The 23,696-nt window shown below is 43.2% G+C and overlaps 1 protein-coding gene across 1 annotated transcript in view; it reads left to right on the top strand.

Annotated features, from left to right (window-relative positions):
- Window positions 1-23,456, top strand: part of DNAH6 (dynein axonemal heavy chain 6) — a 3,423,448-nt gene extending 3,399,992 nt beyond the window's left edge. Inside the window, exons 76-77 of the mRNA XM_069626424.1 lie at window positions 10,873-11,095; window positions 22,712-23,456. Of these exons, the coding sequence (XP_069482525.1) occupies window positions 10,873-11,095; window positions 22,712-22,815 (327 nt within the window). The 3' untranslated portion in view covers window positions 22,816-23,456. The remainder of the gene's footprint in view (window positions 1-10,872; window positions 11,096-22,711) is intronic.
- Window positions 23,457-23,696: the final 240 nt, after the last annotated feature.

Here is a 23,696-nt window from a genome sequence, read left to right as displayed (position 1 = left end):
TGGTCATAACCATAGCTTCCCACCAATTAATCCAATATCCATCAACACCCTGCAGTCTGCCAGTCAATTAGTTATTTGAAGTTTGGCCTTGAGTTTGTTCTCTGTGTCCAGGAGTATGAGGGAATGGAGCCATCCCTTGCCTCCCAGTTTCTCTCCTGCTCAGCCCATGTCTATTTTCATCTATCCACCTGACTTCAGACCAGGTTTCAGAGCATTTTGGTGTATTTAAACTCTATTAAATGAAGAACCTCTGATGTCTTCATTGCTTCTCCACCTCACCTTATTGAGAGTTGTCCTTTCACACGTTAATTGTATCTTGAACACTTCGGCCTTGACTTTCTGTTGTTGGGCCAATCAAGCCCTACCTTGATTCACTTCCACGGTGAAGCTTCTAATTTCTAACTGCGATACAGTGGAAATCTTTTATGCTCACAATGTCCAGCTCTGCTAAAATGCATCATGGAATATCTGTAGTCCATGTATTCCTCTATATATATATAGGCGCATCGCCGCAATCTACCCACTACAAATACTTGTCTACTTGCGTTGCTGCGACTGTACAGTTATAAAATGACTTAATATCTTCATCCGTTTCTGTAGCATGAACATCTTCATCTCGAGCCTCGAAATGCTGTTCATCTTTGACACCTCCTTTAATTTCTATAGAACTTTTGTTCGTCTTCTCCATTGTCTCCGGGATTTTATTCAAATGGCCATCATATTGTCGTTTATGCATGCATGGCTTTCTTAATGGGAACCTTGCTTCCATGATCCCCTTCGGGACTGGTATCCTTACAGATATTGCACGTGTCTCACACTCTGGCTCCCAACATATAGGCAGCATGGGGGCAGAGCTTTGGGTGGGGGTACTTGGCTCCACCTCTACACCTTCTGTTATCTGCCCCTGGATTTCTGGTCCCTGATTGGCTGGAATTGGTCTGCCCAGGCCTGAGACCCAGCTCTGTTCTGAGCGCTATTTGCACCTTCTCAAGGTGATGAGAATGACAATGTGTTCCCTATGTCACTGTTAGTAGTACCACTTTTTCCTGTGAGAGGACCCTCAGCGTTGCAACTTTGTTAACGATTCCATGTTTCACTTCATGTCTATGTTGCTGAGAACTGTTGGTCTTCTCACCGCAGGTGAATGACCATTGTCTAGCTTGGCTGCATCACGTGATTGAGGACCATGAAATCGAGCTCTTCTGGTCTGCAATTCATGAGGATTTATTCTGTTTTTCTGCAGATGGCCCATTGTCGTTTTAGGTTTTTGAATGTGTTGCTTGTCTCTGACCTTGGCCTTCTATCCTGTACAGCCTGGTTCTGTTTTCCCTCATCTCTTGTCCTGTGGCTCGTGGCCTCATATAATCCTCATTATAATTACATTATCATTTCTACATATCTCTACTGTGCTATGTTTCCTATCAGTTAGTCGTGTTTGGTCCTTCCAGGTTCCTTACATGATCCTGTAGTTCCATAGGGTTAGTTGCGATCAGTGGCTGCAAGCTTGCTCTACATCTCTTTGTTTGCCTTTCGTTCGGCGTTTCTGCACTTGGCTAATGTGAAAAATAATAAAAGCTTTTGACAGTATGTATATTTATCTGTCCTCTAGCTACATAACTGTGTAAGCATGTTCTTTCTGTATGCACATGTATGTTCGTGTAACTTCATGCATGGCTTTGAATGTACTTTGTGACTAATGTGGCTATGTCGTGGTGTCACTAATGACATCAGCACAATGGTTTCTCTGCATTAGTCAAACTCATCCATTGAGGCCTTTGGGTCAATGAACAGTCAGTTTTGAAGGACCTGTGTCCAAAAAAATATTAGCTGGATAAGGTTTGAATGGATGTCTAAGAGGGTATCTATCTGCAAATGTGGATGTCACTGGCCCTCCGGGCGTCTGTCCGAATACTGGAATTGCTTCATGTGTTTTTAACTCTTCAGGCTGTCTTGCCCCTCAGAGTGAGGCGTGGCATTCCAGCGACCTTCTCTTCAGTCCCCTCTGATCGACCTGTCGACCAACCCACCATACTTTGTCACTGTTGCTTTTGGAAGCCAGATCTTCATTACTCCTACAAGATGTCCATAGTAATTTTCATGGTCATCAAAACTCCAGGTCCTATAACTGCAATCCCCTTCCAGGTTGCAGCATTCCCATTTTGCCCAGTATCTCTTGTTGTCAAAGGAATTATCGAATGTTATCATCTCATTCGGGAACATTGGGCACTCCTTTATATTTGCTCTCAAGTTATTTCTTTCTTCTACTATTTTGTCCTTTTCTTCTTCCAGGTTTACATCCACTAACACTTTCATCCCTATCTTCTCTCAGTAGTTTTGCGACACTGTTTAATGCAGATCTTCATCATACACATTTCTACTAGTACTAATATTAGTACTCCTTGTAATACCTTCAGTCCATCTGCTAACCATGTTGGCATCATGGCCATGTGTATGACAACTAGCTCTGGTCTGTTGCTGCTCCTTTGGCTTCCTCCTCCATTTTGGAGCGCATTTTTTATAATCTTGTCACTGCTTCTGTGCCATTCTCTCCGTCATTTGGGGCACAAATGTGCAACAGGAACTCGCTATCATGGCATAAATTCCTGCTTCCATTGCTGTTCTGGAGAGCCATCAACCTTACTGCTCTGAGCTCTTATTTTATCGTGTTGAAGCCATTTACTGTAGAGTTTATTGTCTGCATCAGTTCCCATCTTATGTGCAACCATTTCATGTTTGTGTATGTTTGCGCAGCTGGAACGACTGACGCGAAAAACATTTCTGTCCTATTGAACAGCCAGAGTTCAGGTGGCACATCGTCCAGTGATGCTTCTGATGCTGATGAGAAATAGTCCCTTTTCACTCTACTCACTTCTACTGCCCTTCTACTGCCCTCTTCATTCTTCCCTTTTCTTCTGCTTCTACTGATCTCTTCTTCCTCTTGTTGTCATCCATTTTAGGGAAGTCGTCCATCTTGATGTCCTTCTGTGGCACCACCAGTGCTGCCATATTAATGTGTACTAGCAAGCAAATTCTGCCCCAGTTGAGTGGCTGCTTCTCGTATGCCTTGGATCTGCACGCCCAATCGTGATCCATTAATACTGCAGTGCCACTCTTCATTTCTGGATGCTTTTCTGTGTACCTGCACTCTGTGTTTTCTCCAATCTTCACTGCACCGACATTCTGGAAACATAATGCTGGTTTCTTCAGTGGTATTATGGGCATTGGGCCAGCTTCATTGTCCACCCAGGTCAGTAACTTGGTTCTTGCATCCCATTCCTTCAAGAACTTGTCATTTTCTCCTTGTACTGTCTTTACCGGTGCTTGTAGCAAGGGTTGTGCCTTGCTACCTACTACTCCCTCCGTCCATTCTTCCACTATGTATACCTGGCCATTCATGAGCATTTGTTTTCATTCCCAACATCCTGGTTCTCCTATTTCCTTGACCCCAGTCTTTGGGTAGGGTAATTCCTTCAGTGTTATTGTTTTTATCTCTCCTTTCTGTGAGCCGTCAGTTATGTATTGTATGGCCTGATCTAGTTGCCATTAATTCATCATGTCGAGAGTCTTTATATAACTGTCTTCATAGGGAAATGTTGCTTTGGACATCCATCTCAATGTTACTGTTTTCCCTTGGAATCTTCCTCCAGTTGTAACCATGGAAAGGTACATAAGGCATTGTGCTCTTGCTGCTGGTATTTCAGTTGCTATAGATTTAGTAGCCCCTCTGTCTACACGGCAGGGAAACGTTTTGTCACCTATCATCACCCATATACATCGTTCCTCCGCAGGGTTGGGTGTAATCGATAGGATGGAGCACATCAAGTTTGTCTGTGGCCTGTCCTATTGAGGGTATAATGACATTCTGTTCCCCAAGAATGGGTTTCCCCCCAGTACAGTGACCCCCTAGTTTCCTAATGGGTGCTGTCATCATGGAGTCTGTGCGTGCCACCATCCCGTCCTTTGGTTGTGTGCTGTTCTACATCTGCGGTGTTTGCTGTGCCGTGTATGCATTTTGTGTTGCTCTGCATCTGTGGTGCTTGTGAATATCGCTGCATAGGCACTTGCATTTGTGGTGCTTTTGTCAGGGACTGGTGTGTCTGTGGGTATGCATTTGGTGTCTGTCCTTGGTGTTGTGTCTGGTCCTGGGCATAGAACTCATTCTGTTCTCCTTTAATATGCTGGCTGGTATTGCATTCTCCCATTTTGTTGTGTCCCTCCTCTGCTTCTGCATACCCATGAGATATGCCCTATCTGTCCATACTCCAAACACTGGGGTGGTTCTCTCACTTGCCTCTGAAACTCCCCTGAAAGCCCTTCTGGGCCCTGCTGTATTTGTTGCCCATATCCTCAACCCCCTCGGAAATCCCCCTTGATTCCCCCTTGATTCTGCTGCATCTGATGCCCGAACCCACATCCCCTCTGTGGCCTCCCTCTTCCTCGGAACCCGTGCTGCTCATCCCCGCCCCATAAACCCACCTTCCGTGGGTGGTGGTGCATACTGCATCTGTGGTGCCCCTTGTCCTCCCATGCTCATTAATACTGCCCCTCCCATGGAATATTTAGACAGCTTCTTCTGTACTAATTCGCCTCCTCCTGCTTTCTTTCCTCATGCTTTTTTCTCGCGTTCTCTTGAATTAACCTACTGTAATGTACTATTGTGAGTTGTATTTCTGACCATGGTTTTGCTTCCATCCCCACCAACTTCTTCAGTTGCCTTTGCACCTGTTCTGGAAGCCCCAGGCATAGTAATGGATAGAATAATGCCGCTGTTTTATCCCACGGTTCTCGCGTTTCAAGGTGCCGAAGCTCTTGAATAGTTTGAATTTAGTTTAAGGGGTCTTTGTCTTCCCCATTTTGCATGCCATAATCGCACTAATGTCACACGTGACCGGGTACTATGTCCGTAGAGCTTACCATACGGCCGCTCGGCAGTTGGCAAATGGAGCGCCATCATGACCCGTGTCCTGGTTAGTTACTTCTGGGTATCCTGCCCTTTTTCATACATCATCAGCAGCTTCCCTGAGAATTGCCACTAATAGCGTCTTTACGTCTTCCACTGCTAATTTCTGTCCCGCTGTCATCCTTTCCATTTCATATATCCAATTCCCTGCACCTGCGGTTAACGTGGATAGCCTGCACCTCAAGTTTTCCTTAACTATATGCTTCCATGATATGTATTGAGGTTGCCTCCCTCCCTTTTCCAGTAAGAGCAACGGTGCAAACTCGATCTCCCCATTCACTCTTCGTGTCAGCCTGTTCTGCCTATCCAATCTCTGTGTCTTTAGTGTCAGTACATGCCCCTGTTGGTTCTTCCTTTATTCCTTCATCCCAGAAGTGATGCATCTCTGCACTGTTGTGATATCTCATCCTTGTCACCCCTACATCTCCCTGTGTCCCTTCCAACTTCCCATGTCATGCTTCTATCTGTGCTTCTTCCTGTCGATCGAAGCCTGGGTTGCCCCTTTCCTTCATCCTCACTTCCCTCTACACCCTCCTTTGATTCTGTGTCCCCCACGTCACTGTCAATATCGTACACAAAGCTTAGCCTCCTGAGCTTCCCCTCGAAGTTGATTAAGTTCCCACTATCCGTCCTCCCGGAGGACCCTACGTCTGTCCTGTCTGATGGTGTGAGTGTCCTGTCATGTGTAGCGCTGATGTCTTGCTCTGTTAACCTATCTCCTCCCACCTTGTTATCTATCTTGCCCATTCCCCACTTTGTTTTCATGTCTCTCACTGCACGCTCCTCCATTTTGCATTTGCGCTCTCTTATGAGTCGCTTTATCTACTTTCTCTGTCCCCTTCTTACTAAAACTTGCTTTTCCTTCTTGTCTTCCTACCTTCGCCTCTCTAACTCTTTAGGCTCCCTCCGTCGCCTTATCTCTCGCTGCTCCCACTCCTTCACTTCTTCCCTTTGCTTGTCTCTTCACACTCTCTTGCACTCTTCCTTTTATTCCCACTCTTGCCTTTCTACTTACTCCATCATCTCTGCCCACATTTGTGATTTGCTGCTCCCTTTATGACTCTCTATATCTTTACTCGCCCCTGCTGATTCTCCCAATGTCTTCCCACCCAATTTCAGAAGTATCTGCCATCCTATCCATTTGTTCGATGCTATGCCCTCTAGCCCATCCTTGGTGATTGTCTGGGTCTTGCCATGTGCTTCTTTCCCACCATCTGTCTGTCGAACCCCTTTCTGACCCTCCTCCAAGGTGTATGGTGGAGGTTGAAATATTAGATTTGTGTACCCCTCCACTGCCTTTAGCCTCCTGAATAGGCCCTGCACTCCTGCTGCAGCCCCTTCTCTCACCAGCTCAGGAGGAGGTAGGGGCCGAGGGTGCTGCACCCAGTGTCTTCTGCTGGCTAGGCATCCATTGACGCCTCACTACTTCCCCCTCATCCTCCTGATAATTTTCCAGAGTTCAAATATCGCCATGCAATTGGCCAACTTCTCCCTCTTATAGGTGTCTTGAATGTGTGTCTATAATTGTTTCTCCGCATTTTTAGAGAAAACTCTGAATTCTGGCCATGGCTTATTAAATGTACCTTCCGTGCTTTTTGTCTATTCCGCGATTTACAAATTGTGTCCTTATATCACGGAAGGGCCTTACATAGGTGATGTAGGGGCTTATCCCCCGCGCACTTCCCCTGATACATTTCTTTATACTTACTTGACCTCAAGTTGAGGATTCCGATACTTCATCTATTATACAAGAACAAAGAATACGTTCAATTCAGTTTTTTTATTTCACAAATACCATTTCTCGTCAATTCTTCCCAAGCCTCTGTGGCTGGCAATCACCCTGTCAGACGTGCTCCGGGCACCACCCTTCTAGAACTCTCTGCCTCGTCAGGAACACCACCCAATCTTGTGTGTGCAGCTTCCGCACACTGCCACCGAACAACCTACATCACCACTTCACTAAATAAGGGAGTGCTAGAGATCCCTTACACCACACACAATTCTAATTTCTCATTAAACAAACATTTTCACAACCCCAACATGAACCCACAGCTGTCTTCCTGCCTCCTAACAGAGGATACCAATATTTCTCGTGCGCAATCTGTACCTACAGCGTCGCCCTGTAGATAAAACGCCTCCACAAGACTTAACCAGAAAAACACCTTCCGCAATGTAGGCTAGTTCCCTTTGCTGAGCCTTTATTTATTTATTTATTTATTTATTTATTTATTTATTTATTTATTTATTTAATTTGTAAAGCACACACAACCTGGCCGGAGGAATTGAGGCGCTGTTGCAGTCACAAGTCAAGAAACAAACATTGCCATACAATTGTGATGTTTTTGTCATGAAAAATCAGGGGTGCATAGATGCAGTTAGTGCTGTAGCACAATTACATACTTGAGAGACATTATCATACATGTTGGAGGTACAATGTGGTGGTTCTAGAGAATGGAGTTTGACACGTAGGCGCGGTGTGCAGGTGAGGATGTGGGTTAGGAGAAGAGCTGAGTTTTGAGAGCTTTACGAAAGATCCAGTAGGATTTTTCAGCCCTCAAGGTGGGGGAAGGTCTTTCCAGAGTTTGGCAGCAAGGTAAGGGAAGCTTGAGCCTCCGACTTTCTATCTCTTTACTTTGAGGACGACTAGTCGAACAGTGTATGGGGACCTTTTGGGTCTTGAGGAGTGAGCTTTGGTGATTCTTTGGGTGAGGTATAGGGTGCTGCCTTGGAGAGACACTTGTGGGTAATGGAGTTTGTTTTAAAGGTGATGCGCCCCTGGATGGGGAGCCACTGTGCTTCTCTTATAGCTTTAGAGGTGTGCTCTCTTTTCGAGATATGGAGGGCTGCTCTCAAGGCATTGTTTTGTATGACTTGTAGTTCCTGGATATTTCCAGCCGAGAGGTGCCTGTGAATAAGACATTTCAGTAGTCGATCTTGGAGCCAATGATAGCACGGACAATCGTAAGGCAGTTATTTTTAGATAGGAAGGGTCTGGCTGCGTTGGGGACGTTCGTAGCATAGGCTGCTGAGGAGGCAAGGGTGCTTATTTGTCTAGACATAGTAAGTGAAGCATTGAGGTAAAATCCTAGTGTCTTAACAGCGGTTGAGATGGGAATTAGGCAGTTGTCAATCCTGAAGACTGTGTATTGATTATTGAGAGACTTAAGAGCATTTGGTGGGCCGACAATTAAGATTTCTGTCTTGCCACAGTTGAGACATAGATGATTAGCTGCCATCCACGCCTTTATTGTAGAGTAGATGTTGTTGAGGGTGCAGTGTCATCTGTGTAGTTGCCTGAGAGTGGGATCATGATTTGAGTATCATCTGCATAGTTGGTGTAAGCTATGCCGATGGAGTCTAGGATGTTGAAAAGTGACCTGGTAAAGATGTTGTAAAGCGTTGGGGCAATGCAAAATCCTTGAGGTACACCACAGGTGATAGGAGAGGGTAGGCATGGGGATGCCATCATCTATGACCCGAGCTAAAATGCCCAATCCTCAGGGAATCCAATATTCACATAACTTCTGCCATCCATACCCTTAAATCAATAGTCTAGATTATTCACCAGAACCTTTTACCTCAAGACTGAACGTTCCCTAACCGCAGAAATGACATCTACCTCCGCTCCTTTCCCTACTATACGTTACACTACTCGACACTACTAAACAATACATGACAATACTTAAAAAGATACTCGACAACACTCATTACCAGCCGACAACCGACATTACTTTTACCACCCCCCTCAGTTGCTGTGTGGCTGAGTCAACATTTACACTCTGTGGTCTGCTGACGCTGTTCGGCTACCGGTTCCCCCAAAGCAGCCACTTCAACCGTCTGTTCTGCTGGGCTCCTCATGGACCGCGGACAGGATATTTGCAAGCTGGCTCCTGACGGCCTTTGTACAGGGGTGCACCTCCCCGTAGGGCTTCTTTTTCCATGCAATGCCCTGCAGGCCTCCAGGCACTGCGAAGGGAAGTGGTGACTTATGCCGGACGAGCGTAGTTAACCATACTTCTGCTACCAACTGGTTAGCTTAGGTATGCCAGAGGTCTTGGGGTTACTACGAGCTCACTGTCTCAGCTCCCAGAGCCCAACCATCCTCCCCCAGTATGCAAACAGAGGACTCAGCCAATGGCAAGTTAGAACTGTTGTTTATTACACAAACCAACAGGGATCATACAGGACATTTGAAAATTCCCATAATCATCGCTCCCGAGCTCGTGTCGGGCCATTTTGTTGCATCCCTGCGTCACAACATGGACCCTTCCCTGAAAAACCTTTAGGTCCTTCTGGTTGGGTGATTGGAGTGGTTTCCCTTATGCATAGCACCTATAGATCTTGGTTAATTGGCCCTCATATGTCAGGTGCCTGGCCTGCCCCTTCCCCAAGAAACTATCTATTACATTGTTGCATGGTCGCAGGATAACTATTGACCCTTGCCTTCTGCCATCCACCCCTGGATTTCTGCTCCCAGATTAGCTGGAACTGGTCTCGCCAGGCCCGGGACCCAGCTCTCTTCTTATCGCTCTGTGTACCTTCTCAAGGTGATGAGTATTATGATGTGTTCCCAATGTAACTGTTAGTAGTACCACTTTATGCCTGTGAGTGTGCCCTCAGCGTTACAATGTTGTTAACGGTTCCATGTTTCACTTCATGTCTGTGTTGCTAAGAACCGTTAGTCTTCCCACTGCGGATGAATGACCATTGTCTAGCTCGCCTGCATCATGTGATTGAGCACATGAAATCAAGCTCTTCTGGTCTGCAATTTATGAGGATTTATTCAGTTTTTCTGCAGATGGCCCATTGTCATTTTAGGTTTGGAATGTGTTGCTTGTCTCTGACCTTGGCTGGGAGCTATGGCCTCCTGTCCTGTGCAGCCTGGTTCAGCTTTCCACCATCTCTCCTGCAGCTTGTTTCCTCATATAATCCTCATTACAATTACACTATGATTTCTACATATCTATACCGTGCTATGTTTCCCATAGGTTAATCGTGTTTGGTACTTCCAGGCTACTTACATGATCCTGTAGTCCCATAGGGTTAGTTGCGATCAGTGGCTGCAAGCTTGCTCTGAATCACTTTGTTTCCCTTGCGTTCAGCATTTCTGCACTTGGCTAATGAGAAAAATAATAAAACCTTTTGATAGTATGTATATGCATCTGTCCTCCATCTACAGAACTGTGTAAGCATGTTCTTCATGTGTGCACATGTATGTTTGTGTAATTTCGTTCATGGCTGTGAGTGTACTTCGTGACTAACGTTGCTATGTCGTGGGTTCACTAATGACGTCAGCACAATGGTTTCTCGGCATTACTCAACGTCATCCATCAAGGCATTTGGGTCCATGACCAGTGTTGAGGCACCTGTGTCCAAAAAAATATTATCTGGATAAGGTTTGAATGGTTCTCTAAGAGAGTATCTATCCGCATATGTGGATGTCACTGGCCCTCCTGGGGGCTGTCCAAATAGTGAGTTGCTTTGTGCATTTTTAACTCTTTGGGCTGTCATGTTCCTGGGGGTGAGGAGGGGCATTCCAGGGACCCTCTCTTCAGTAGTCAAGAATATTAGCCATATCAAGGGCAGATTGGCCACTAGGCATGGTCAAGACACACTGGAATCCGGGTTACAGTGCACACAGCATTGCAACCGGCCCTCACTAGTTGGCACTGCACTTAAGGTCTCTGTGCCCAAAGCATTACTCCGGGCCAAAAATGGGGTGAACAATGTGGGTTGTGGCCAATTAAGAGCCAGTATTGTCCCACAATTGCATGCAGTAACAATGCCAATTCTGTTGGAGTATTTCAGGGTAATATAATTAGATCTTTATCACAGATTCTGAGTACATCTAATGTTTCCTTAATTACCCGATTTGAAATCTAATTTGTGCCCCTTTTAATGTGTTTGTTAAGTTACCTTCTCCTACTGATGGTGTGTTGGTGCATGGGATGTTCATGGATGCCTGCCGATGGGATGACCAAGAGATGGTTGTTGAAGATGCCTTGCCCGGGCAAATGAATCCTGAGCTTCCTGTGGTGCATTTCGAACCACGCCAGAACTACGAACCAAAACCATCATTGTATAGGTCACCACTTTACAAAACATCAACTAGAGCTGGAACGCTATCGACTACAGGTAATGTGTTTCTTTTCAATTGTTTTCTTTTAAATCTATTTAATAGTTTTTCCAAAAGTATTAACAGAGCAAACAACACTATACCCACCACAATCCCAATACATAATCCCCTCCCCCATCCAGCCTGGCCAGCCATCATCGATCATTTGTACCCTTCCCATCATCAATACTCTGCATGCATTCGCACCGTACATGACAACATCCTTCCCCTACAGGTCTTCCTATTTCCACCAATAACAGGCTCTTTGAGACCCTCAAGGAGGAAGATCATCTGGAGATGTTTGAAAATCGTTCAGGAGATAATGGCATGCCAGTCCCTTGTCCTCATCTTTCCTCCCTAATTCTTGCACAATGTCGTGCTCTACTGCCACCCACCTTTGTACATCGGTTGCCACCAGATTGCCAACCTACGCTTTGTTAACAACAGTAAGAACGCTGACATTATCTTTCCTTGATCTTTCCTTGAAGCCCCCAGTACAACCCCCAGCAAACAGATCTTGAGAGAACATTCGAACATTCCAATTCACTTCCCAAAAGGGCATTTATCCTCAACAACACACCCTGCCAGTAGGTCTGTATTGTGGGACACATCCACACCATGTGCCAAAAGCTTGCTGAGTCTTGCCTAGGACGTTGATGTACCAATTTTGATTGGGTAATAATAATAGTAATTTATGTAAATATGTCCTTTGTAAAGCGCTTTGGTTTAAAGTAGTATGTAAAAAACAAATTATTATTCTGTGAGTGGTCAGTGTGTATCATATGTAATTTTTGGGGTTATATAGACCCGGTGCAGGATGTTAAATTGTATTAGTTTGAATCGGGCGTTTCTGGATACTTTGCTCCTAATGCATATTTATTCCCATTCCGACTCAAATGTTGTGTCCTTGTCCCACTCCCACTTTTCCTTCACCTTAAATTGGGGTTGGGCTCTACTTTCCTGTCGCATGGAGTATAGTCTGGATATGGCATGTCTCTCACTGGCCATAGTGAGTATAGTGTGTAAGATTGGGGTGGTCGGCAGTTCCCACGGTACATGGCTCCAATTCCCCGTAAATGTATTCGGCAGCCTTGCATAATTTAGAACCTGGCCTTTGGGCATAGGTAATGTGTTTGTTTTCATAAACACGTATACCAATATCCCTAATGCTGCATTTGTACCTGAATCTTCTGCCCGACACACAGAGCTGTTTTGAAATATCAGGAACTCTTTCTCTTAAATATTGATGTTGAGCCTGGTACCTTCTCAAAGAGTGTGGTTACACAGGATAATGTGAATTATTTTGGCATTCCTTGCCCGGTGTTACCGTGCTGTATTTAATCTTTTTTAAAACCGTTTTTCTTCTTCCCAATTTCACTCTTGTATGAGTGAAATCCATCCTTTTGTTGTTACTATCGTTAAGCTCAGCTGCATTCGCCTTTTCACCTGGACTGGGTTATTTCTCAATGCTAAATACAACATGATGTTGTCTCTGACCCCTTGAGGCTGCTCGCATTAATTCAGCATTCACTCAGAGCAGTCTTCGACCAGACACTGTTGATGCTCCGTTAAATGTTCTAGGTTTGTAATAGGAATTGTCAGCCTTTGCCATGGCCGCTTTTAGCCCTCTATAAAATTACAAGCTGTGTTTTCAAGGTCAGTGATGCAATGAACACTATTTATAGGCAGGGCTGGACTGAGAACCAAAAGTGGCCCTGGAATTTGTTTTCAAAGTGGCCCCATATTTCGCCAAAGGAACAAGCACAATATGTGAGCCCAACCCTACTATGAGGATTGGGAGTACCCCCAATAAAATGTTGAATAAAACTAGTCAAAATGAGTACATTTGAAGCATGTTTTAAATGTATATGGATTACAAAATTAATGTTTTAAAAAAGTTCATGATCTCGCAAAGTAGATCTTCAATGATAAAGGGACAAACCACCTGTGCAATATTAGTCTCAATAAAAGTAAGAAACATATCAAATAACAAAGCATGGATTGCAACACATTTTTTATTAAGTAACAGAAATCTGTGAAAACTCTAGAACTGTAAAACAGCTAATAATAAATAATACATATCCAATATCTCTTGTAACATTCTACCTTCAAAGCATAAAGGCTTCCAACTGAGATATCGAAAGGGAATTAAGTTTAATATATAATGGTTTTTATTATTAAATACCACACATCCATGAAAACTGTAGAACTGTTTAGCAGCTAATATTAAATAATAAATATTAAATAATGAATATCTCTTGTAACAAGCTGCCTTTTGTAGAGCATCAAGCATCATTTTGTAGGGCATCGCACATTATTTTGCTTAAGGAATGCGCATAAGGGCTTCCAACTGAGATATAGTAGGAAATTGCATTTAGCATATTATGCATACAGTATTAAATAATGAAAACCCTGGAAATCTATGGAACTGTATAGAAACCTATATTTACTAATTAACAATCTTTGTAACAAGCTACTTTTGGAGGTCAAATTATCAATGATGTCATCAGATCATCTTTTTCAACTGACATAAGTACAATGGCTTCCAAATGAGGCTGATTAAGGGAACTATGAAGTCTGTTCAAGATGAACTTGAGCTTTGAAAATGACCTTTCACATGCCACCTGAGAACAGGAGTATAAGCTTGTAGGCATTAGAAAGTGATCTATAAGCGTGACTGTACATTTTGATTACTGTAACACCTTATAGCTGCATACTATACAGTTCTTGCACATTTTGCATGTTGAACGTTTGTCTCTGTCCTCAGAATGGTGTCCTTCTTCAGTTTCAAAGACAAGATGAAAATGGGAGTCATCTTCTTGTGCATACATTTCATATTCTTTATCAAGAGACATTTTGGGTCTGTTCCACTTTGATGCAAAATGAAGCAGTTCAGTATGTGATGTCTCAGTGGATGCTTCTGTATCAACTTGGGTCAGCAAGCTGCTTAGTCGAACCAGGGCATTACCTCGAAGGTTCAGCAGGCACTCCTGAAGGTTTCCGGGGTCCAAACATGCCAAATCTGCAAAGAACTGACCATGGGTGGTGAATCAGCTCTGCACACTGGTATTAATCCTGTCCATTGCAATACTGTACACTTCCACTCTAAATGTATCATTGAGTAACTTGATAGGTTAATAAGCTGCAGTTTCACCAGGCATCACCTTCTTTCAACATACTCGAGGCACTGGGAAGTCTTCTTCGACTACAACTTTGCATTCACTTTCCACCAGCTTGTCATTTTCACAAATTATGAACTTCCTTGTTGCATCCATTACATCACTAAAATGACAACCCTGTGTCTGTACTCTTTCTATGGCTTCATTTACCATTTGATATGCCTGTAGCACATCCAAACCTTGTGTTTGTAAGTACAGAGATAAAGGAGTGGTAGTTCTAAAAAAATAGATACATCTGAGCAGTCAAAACAGTATGAAATAAAATTAGTGACTGCATATGCTTCAGCCTTGTAACTAGTATTGTCATTGAAGGTATCAGATGTGGCTAACTACAGCACCATTTCCACAACATCCATAAACATTGCACGACTTGAACCAAACATTTTAGTAAGTGCTGCATATTTTGCCCACCATCTTGTTTTCCCAATTACAGATATTGAAGGAAATCTATCTTGTTGGCATTTGTCACGCTGCACCTTCATGCAAAGATATGATTCACGAATAAATACACCACATGAATTTAACAGGTCCAACAGAGAAATTGCAGGTATAGCCACTTTTGTGACATCCAACATTACTAGATTAGGTACATGAGCCTAGCACCAGGAATTTGGCTGGGGCTTTGCTGATGAGTCATTGTGTGAAGTGAAGCCATTGTACTGCCCTTGCATGTTGGAGGCTCTGTCTGTTGAATTTCCAACACAGTTTGATACATCAATATCCATTGACTGCAGTACATCACAGACCAGATCACACATAGCTTTTCCAGTGGTTGATGCACAGTTTACTAGAGATATAAAAACGCTCGTAAACGACTGACCGCACATTCTATATTCTGAGCATCCAGAGGCATGGAAACTGCTCTTCTGAACACCTGTGAAGAACTACTTGCATCTCCTGACTCCAACTCCCAAGCTGCACTCATCCTACTCGATCTCTCCTGTGCCTTTGACATGGTCAACCATTCAATTTTCATACAAAGGCTCCATGATATCCTTGGTATCTTGGACTGGGCTCTGGAATGGCTGACATCCTTCTTAACTGACCACACATGCCAGGTCATCCTGTGCTCCTTCTCCACTCCTACTTCCTTCTCCACCTGTGGTGCTCCCCATGTCTCTATCATCTCCCCTTGGCTCTTTAACATCAACCTTGCTTTGCTTGCTTGCCTCATCTCTTCTTTCTCCCCCTTCTTCCAATGTTATGCTGATGACATTCAACTCTTTTTCAAACTTCCTGCTGACCCTTTTGCACCTTCCATCATCCCTGACTGCCTATCTGCCATCCAGTCCTGGGGCACCACCAACGATCTGGGCCTCAACACCTGTAAAACGGAGATCCTTCCTCAATGGTCTCTCCCTCTGCTCCTTCCTCTGATGCCAGAAACCTTGAAGTCATCTTCGACTCCTCTCTCTCCTCCCTCACACTCAGGACATTGCCAAGAAGTCCCACTTTCAGCTCTTCCCTCTCAAAGGAATTCTTCCTTTTTTCATGCTCCCCCAGAGGCACAATGTTACCCGAGCCCTGGTTCTCTCTAGTCTTGACTATTGCAATAGCCTCCTCCTGAATCTACCTTCTTCCACTCTGCGAACCCTCCAGCTAATCCAGAATCGGGCAGTGACACTTAACCTTTGCCTTAAGCCCAGGGACGGCATCTCTCCTGCCCTAAAAAGTCTTCACTGGCTTGCGTTTGCTGCACAGATTAAATGTAAATCCCTCTGCATCATTCACAAGGCTGTCTGGGCCTGGGGACTACACTATCTTCAACTTTAGCTCACTAAATATTCTCCTTGCAGAACCCTACGTTCCTCTGGCACCAACTCTCTGTGTGTAAAGTGTTTTGCTAAGCATAAAGTTGGGGGGTTGATCACTCTCCTCCGCTGGCTCCCTCCTATGGAACAGCCTCCACCTCCCTCTGCGCATTGAACAGGACTTCCTTAAATCCAGGAAGCTCCTCAAGACTTTCCTTTTCACCTCCTCTTTCCTCTCCCCTCTACTAATTTGCACAGCTGCTGTGATTGGTGTCCTGGACCCTCATGCATCCTCGGGGCCCCTGACCTCCCACACCCAATCGTCCAAGCTCCTGTCTACCCTCAGCACTTGCCCTTGCACCCCCTCTGCCTTGGAGGCTCACACTTACCCATCACGGCCACTGGCTGAGTTTAGCACTCTTCTCATCATGCACTTCTACAATGCACTTATCTGTGGCTCACCCACGAGCACAGACACTTTAGCACTTCCCCTCTTCCATCTTCCGTGCTGCACTTACACGTTCTGAATAGATGTAGGCACCCAGCCCACAGAGCAGCACCACATAGCAGGAAAGCATCTCTGTACCAAATCCAGTACAATAAATAGCTCATGGACCCATTGTTAGGATAGTCAACTGGAATCATTCAGTATTATCATTACATTGCACTAAATCTGTTGATCCCAGAAGGACGAAGACAGAGGTGGTCCCACATAGTTTATGTTTTTCTTTTTGCCTTATTTAAGGTGAAATGCTGAACATAAGGATCCACATTTCTCCCTATTCTCATGACACAAGGAAGCCGTTACAAAAGAGGGATCATCCTTCGCAGAAACACCATTACAAATGGAAGAAGGGTGATTTTCTTTGCCAGAAGTATTGGCAGTAGCCTGAAATGCACCAAGCAGAACACGGAAAACATCCCTTTAAGTCTGTCCTCTTGCTCCCTTTCTGTTCAATATAAAAGCGCAGTTCCCAAAATAGGGTTTCATTGACAACCCAATGTCGATGGTGTAAGAGGATTCAATTCAACACTACAGCTAAGTCAATGCCTAGTCTGGGATACTGAAGGGAAACCCTTATTGATATATCTTTATGTCCAGTTCATGCGTTCTGGATGACTACCCCTATATAACACCCCTCTCTTGGAATCCCCCTGACCCCACTGAGCCAAGAAGTAGTTCTGTTTTGCAAGTTAAAAGGTTTATTTGAGAATTTAAACAATATATATATATCACACTTTATAATAAATTAATAATTGAATATCACACTTAATCTGAGCAGTAATCAATAATGGATAGTCTGGCACTAGCACACTTGTGAATCGGAACAGAAGAATAAGGTGGTAGAGAATACTTTATATAAGTTCAGATGGATGTAATGTTGAATGAAAATTGCAATACAGAAAATACTCAATATGATTTCAACAAAACAATGTAATCACTTTTCTCTGGCAATTCACCCCCCCCCCCTCCCTTTTATGCAATGCAAGGAAATGGAAGGAAAGCGGAAAGCACACAGTTCTCAGAAATGCAATCAAATGTAATTCAGTTCACCCCAGCAAGCTTAGACTACAGAAGTTTGAAACACAGGCCCAAAATGCTTTTATATGTGCTGGCAATGAAGTGAAAAATATGCTAAAATGCTTTTAATTCCCTCTAGAGGTTCAGGGTGAGTAGTGTCAAGTTAATATTAGTCCAGGCTCACTCTAGCAATGATTCAGGGATGGTTCTTAAGAGGCAAACGAATTTTTAGCAAGGAAAGCAAAGAAGCTGCTGTTTTCACACGTGGCTTGATTTTTATCCAAATCGCAAATCGCGGTAAAATTCGCGAGTGCGAGAATCGTGATTACGGAGAAAGTATAAGGAGTAGGAAGTCGTTCCTAGCCCAAACGGTTCCAGAGATACGGACGATTAAATAAAGGTAGTTTTTCGTATTTTAAACTTTTAAAGTTTAAAACGACAGGTTACAGCTTGCAGCTAAAAATGACAGGTGACAGCTTTGCAAATGACAGGTGACAACTTCTAGGAGGCAGTTCTGGTTAGATTAAAATAGATTGAATTATATTATTTTAACTGAGAGATTGGTTCTGCACCGTTCTGCTAGGTACTCACAATATATTTAGAAATAGAATGGGCCTCGCCACGGATCTGGTCAGGTTTTCTTCACTCGCCACGGACGGTCTCTGCGCACAGCGTCTGGGTCAGATCTCTAGTTCTGCAAACAGCGGTCTGGTCTGGGTCTCTGGTTCTGATCAGGTCTGTGGGTCCGGATACAGCGGTCTCCGGTTCAGCTGGTCTCTCTCTGGATACAACAATGCTCTCTGGCAAATGGCAAGAGTTCTTGCAAAGAATTCAAACAGCTCGCCTGGCTGTGGTAATGGCAATGATTTGAGGCCTGCTAAAGAGGGATTTAGCTTGTAGTTGACCTCTCTGCTACAAATTCTGAAGTAAAGTCTTGGTCTCTGAAGGTGGATAGATTGAAGTCTCTATGTTGGCTCTCTGGAGGTTGATGGAGGTAAAGTATGGATTTTCCCGGCAGAGCGTCCCGCAGCAGATGGAATTGAATGTCTGCTTTTATGTGTTTTGAAAATGGGTGGAGAGGCTGGCTTCCTAGGCCCTACCCCTCTCCACTTGTCATTGGCCACTTCATCCTCTTCCCCTTGATTGGGGGAATGAAATTAAGTGTCATCATGATGAGGTCTGTTTATGATACAGAGAACCCACCCCTGTCAACTTTACACACAATCTATATTTGATCAAAAAGACATATTTCATAGCTACACAGTGGCTTGAAATTACATGCACCCATCACATATCACAGGAGGTATACCCTGTCCAAATCTGCTCTTCCTGGGAGCTTGCATTCAGAAATGGCAACATTTGCACTTTTTAACTGGTTTCGTAATATCGGACATTACCCCAAATTTATACACATGTGCGCAAGGAGTATGGACATTAAGTGATGAAGTGTCAGATTTTTAACATGCATACATTTTAAGTAATACCCTCTTAACTGCTAGTTTGCCCCCAGATCATGCCACCGGTTCTAAAAACCTCTTAAAATGTGGGCAGAAAAATCACAAGAATTATGGTATCATTTAAATAATTTTCACAAGTCCGCTCTATGAATGATCCATCTTTTTAGAGTTATGTTCTGGCCCCAAAGGGGTGTGGTTTCCCCCCAGCACAAGGTTGAATTTCTGGTTTTTCCAGTTCTGCCAAGCCAGCTTGCTCTCACAGGCAGTGCTCCTCCCCTTTCCTTCCAGGAGGAAGCCACTTTTACGGCCCCCATAATAAAACATTTGCCTGAGTCAGGACAGGGCTTTGTTCAATTTCCTGCAGAGCCCAAGTAATTCAATCAGAGAAGTGTCATATCCCTTTTAGTGGGAGCAGCAAAAGGCAGCTAGGCCTTTGGAACACAGCTGTTGTGCAAGTCTCAACTCCTGTCGGGGGTAGCTGGTAGGCAGAATTCAGTTCCTTAAGCCAGGCCCCAGCTAATGTCACTTTTAGTTACCCAGTTTTCTGCATTCAAATAAAACTAACCATTTTTTACATATGCAGCTAAAATGCTGATTCTAAGTTTAAAACTATGACATTTAAACAATTGCAACCTATGTGACACTCAAAAGTAGGTCACTCATTTCTTTTAAACATTTAGATTTTTAGTGTCTTTCAGTCCAAATTTACTTAAACTGCTGAAATCCACAGCTCAGCCAGTCTTGTTATAAACCTTCAAGTCACTTCAGAATATAACTTTACATTGTATCCACCTCTCAGTAAGTCTTTCTTTGGCCTGCTTTGGGTTCATTTATTCAGTTTTACACAAATGTCTGGTGTTGTTTTAAAACGCCGGCTTTCTGATAGCGGTGAGTACTGGTAATGCACCCATTTTTGGGATTTAAGAAAATGAATTCCCCACAATTCTAGGTTGCTTTTGGCAATCAGCATTGCCATTCCCAATGGTTTCAGGCTACTGTGTGGGTAGTCCAATGGTGTTTTTAGGCAGTGCCCTTCTGTGCCCATAACATCGGCAAAATGGGTGGCGGCCTATTCTTCATGCACTTCCCTGGGCATTTTCTGGGAAGCTCTGGCCATCATGATGTTTTCAATGCCAGTACTGCACAGTTTTTGAGGTAGGGCTCGGATGCATGGGTAAAAACATCCCACAATGGTGCACTGTAGACAGCCACATGTCTATGTAGTACCATGGTTCAGTGGAGAAGGGGACCACTGGCAAAAGCCGTGTGTGGACCTTTTGATATGGGTTCAGGACTGAAGCTCGTGGACTGTTGGGAAAGCAGCGGTATCTACCGCATCCATTTCAATTCCTTTAGCTGGGATGGAAATGTATGTTATCATTATGTTTCCCACATAGCGCAAATGTAGGAATAAGAATACTGCAGGTGGTAGCGGTTTCAACTAATGCATTGGTTTTTCCTTGTTGTGGCAATATCATGTTACTCCTTTACCTGAAAATGATGCATTTTCGGAATGACCACATATGCAGCTGTCGCAATATGAGCCTCTCAGAAGTGATGCCAATTGTGTCTCTTCTTCTTTCCAAATTGTGGAAATGGAGAATGTTTGTTTTGGGAAAGGATTCTCCTCATTGTGTAAGGAATATGATGATGAAAAAGATGGATGAATATTGTAACCTCATTTCCACCCGTGTTAATGCTTTTCTATTTTTAATGGGTGGTAGCCCTGGTGTTAAATAGTACATATCACTAGTGGTAATGACCTTACTACTGTCCTGGAAATTGACTAATGGCCCACAATTCAGCAAACAAATAAAAGTTTTAAAATACGAATGAAACCTAATTTGCTTGAGGCACATTATAAAAGACTATTAAAGAAACATATATCATATATAATGCAAAATGCTAGTATCGCTGACACTTCATCAAACCTGGACAATGTGGGTTTTGTGTGATTTGTTCTTTGCCTCAGATTTGCTCAGACATGTAAGTGTTTCACTGTTTACCATCATTGCGTGACAATATCATGATTTGTTTCTAAGTATTTTCCCATTTGCTCATAAACATGATCTTTTTGAAAAGTCTGCTCTACCAGTCTCTGAAACGTGACATAATAGTACAATGGAAGCACAGCCTCGGTAACACAGACAAGCTAAGATTTCTACAAATTCGAATTTTTTTAATACATTTCTCATTTAGAAAGACTACATTTAATTAAATATCGGGTGGAGGGAGATATACGGGGGATGGGAACAACTAGTTTGGGTGGAAAAGCCGCAGGAGGACCTGGGACAGTATAAAGGTGGCCAAGAAAACCTCTAGAGAAAGGGGACGGAATCCGGAATGGATCACTTGGATATGCACTTACCAACTATCCACACAGTACAAGAACAATTTTTCTGAATAAACATCTGTAAAGTTTGACCAAACAGTTCATGCCTTTCTTGAGTTCCCTCCTGCATTGACAATCTTTTCTCCAAGGCTGCTCAAGCAGTTCCAGAAGCCAGAATTCAATGTGCAGCTTTGCCTGTGATATCCGTAGTCTCATTATTATTATCTTAGAGCGTGTGGTTGCACAAAGTATCATGAGACCCATGGCTTCGTCAAGGTTTTTAAGTGACCATCATGTTCTCAGGACTACCAATAGAGTATCAGAAATAGATTTGTTTACCCACTACCAATTCAATTCTGTCTTTGACCCCTTCCAGAAGGTAACTGGCTTCCCCGTGACCAAAGCTTGTGTCTCAAACATTGCCCTATTCCACCCTTGAATATTTTGTCAGGCGACCAGGAAGCCCTAAATAGAGTTGCATCAAGTGCACACTGGGGTCCAGAGAGCATCTTCTCGCATTCATCAACATACTCTTCCAGGCCCTTCTGATATTTACTGACACAGTTTTGTTGACCACTTCTGATTATAATGTGCAATATCCTCGTCATCTTGAGCAGCCAGATTTCTATATAAATGGGACAAATTCCGTGCCACTCCTGCTGGCATAGAGAAGAACTGTCAAACCTCATTTTGGTACACTAGACAGTCTAGGCTGACTCCAGGCTTCCAATTGTATGGACCAATTACTATCTTCTCTGGGGATGTTTTAAACCTGGATCTAGTTTCATCATAGAAATTCAAGGACAACTTAACAGATATTTTCTCAAGTGTTCAAATGGGAAATGGGCCAAAATGTAGCCCTCACAATTGGGATGGCCGAAATGCCCGACTTTTTATTTTTTAAATCCCCTCGATACCACATATATATGTGGGGGGTATGGGATATTATAGTAACATGGCACTTTCTATGTGGTGTAAAGGGGGTTTAATTAAAACATAAAATTAAAAAAGTCATTTTAAGCCGTCAAAATTATGTGTGGTCGCAGTGATCACATAGATCCTTCAAATGGGATGAAAACAGTGATTTAAAAGTGGTGGGACGTTACTCGGTGCTGCATGCCGGGCATAAGTTAATCCATTCATTTTTCATGCCTACGGTTTAGTACAAGTGAGATGTAGGTTTGGCCTATAGATTAAGTACATTAGAGAATTTCTGATAGGGTGCAACTTGACTAATTTCCATTTTTATTTCCCGATAGAACCCGCTTTACTCTATGCAATACTGTTGTGTATGTTTGTCTATGAACTTGATAAAGAGAGTCATATTTCAAGAGTTAAGCTCCTTAACACCTGATGAATGAAATAGTAACTGCTGTTCTCTTCCTCTTTTAACAGGTCACTCTACAAACTTCGTTGTGACCGTTATGTTACCATCAGCCAAGTCGAACGATTACTGGATATCCAAAGGGTCTGCGCTACTGTGCCAACTCAATGACTAACCACAAAGCCCAGCAAAGACCATTCAAAAGAATATGATAGATTTGTATGCAGTCTATTTTTGCATTAAACTTTCGTATACATTTCCACAATGTATTTTATACATAAGATATGCCTGAATGCCAAAACTACAATTAAAGGTTATTTAAATTAGATGAACAATATTGACTCTAGAGCATAACTCTTGGCACTTTACATCTCTTCTACCTGGCCTGAGATAAAGCAAAGCTTGGGATAAGCCCAATCTCTAAACTACCATGTGGGCTTGCAGGGCACATTCATATTAATTGGTGGTCCTTGAAGTTAAGCCAAATGCACGGATCCCAACATTACATTTGTTTAAGCTGCTCTTATTGTCACAGTGAGGCACCCTGGTATGTTTTACACTCCCCAAAAGATGTAGTTCTGAAAAAAAGGAAACCAGCCTTCCAAATAAAACTCGGCTTATTCCATGATGGCGAGACTTTAATTTGGACAATACAAATTGAAATGCAACTGACCTGATTGCCGATTGGACTTCTTCTGTGGCTCACTCACTTTCTTATCCCTGCTTTTTGTATGCTCTTCTACATGATTGTTTTAGTACACGTGTTGTACAGAATATTGCTGGTTGTATTACAAATAAAAGCTATTTATTCATATGGATTGCGTACATTTTATGTTTCTCATTCTCATTTTTCTATGCACGTTTACTACTGAAAAGCACATAAAATACAGTGGGCCTCGTTAACTTACTAGCTCAGCTAGTGTTGCCACCCTGAGTTCAATAGAAGTGCCATTTGTGAGAAAAAAAAATAAAAACGAGAATAAACCCACACAATAGTAATGATAGTGGCTAAAGCAGATTATGGTGATTTCAGTTACCAATCTTCTAATAACTAGG

The sequence above is a fragment of the Ambystoma mexicanum genome, chromosome 6p (assembly GCF_040938575.1).
Source record: "Ambystoma mexicanum isolate Mex_15411 chromosome 6p, UKY_AmexF1_1, whole genome shotgun sequence".
NCBI classification, from domain to species: domain Eukaryota; kingdom Metazoa; phylum Chordata; class Amphibia; order Caudata; family Ambystomatidae; genus Ambystoma; species Ambystoma mexicanum.
The sequence above is the reverse complement of the archived record's forward strand: the minus strand, read 5'-3'. Positions and strand labels throughout refer to the sequence as shown.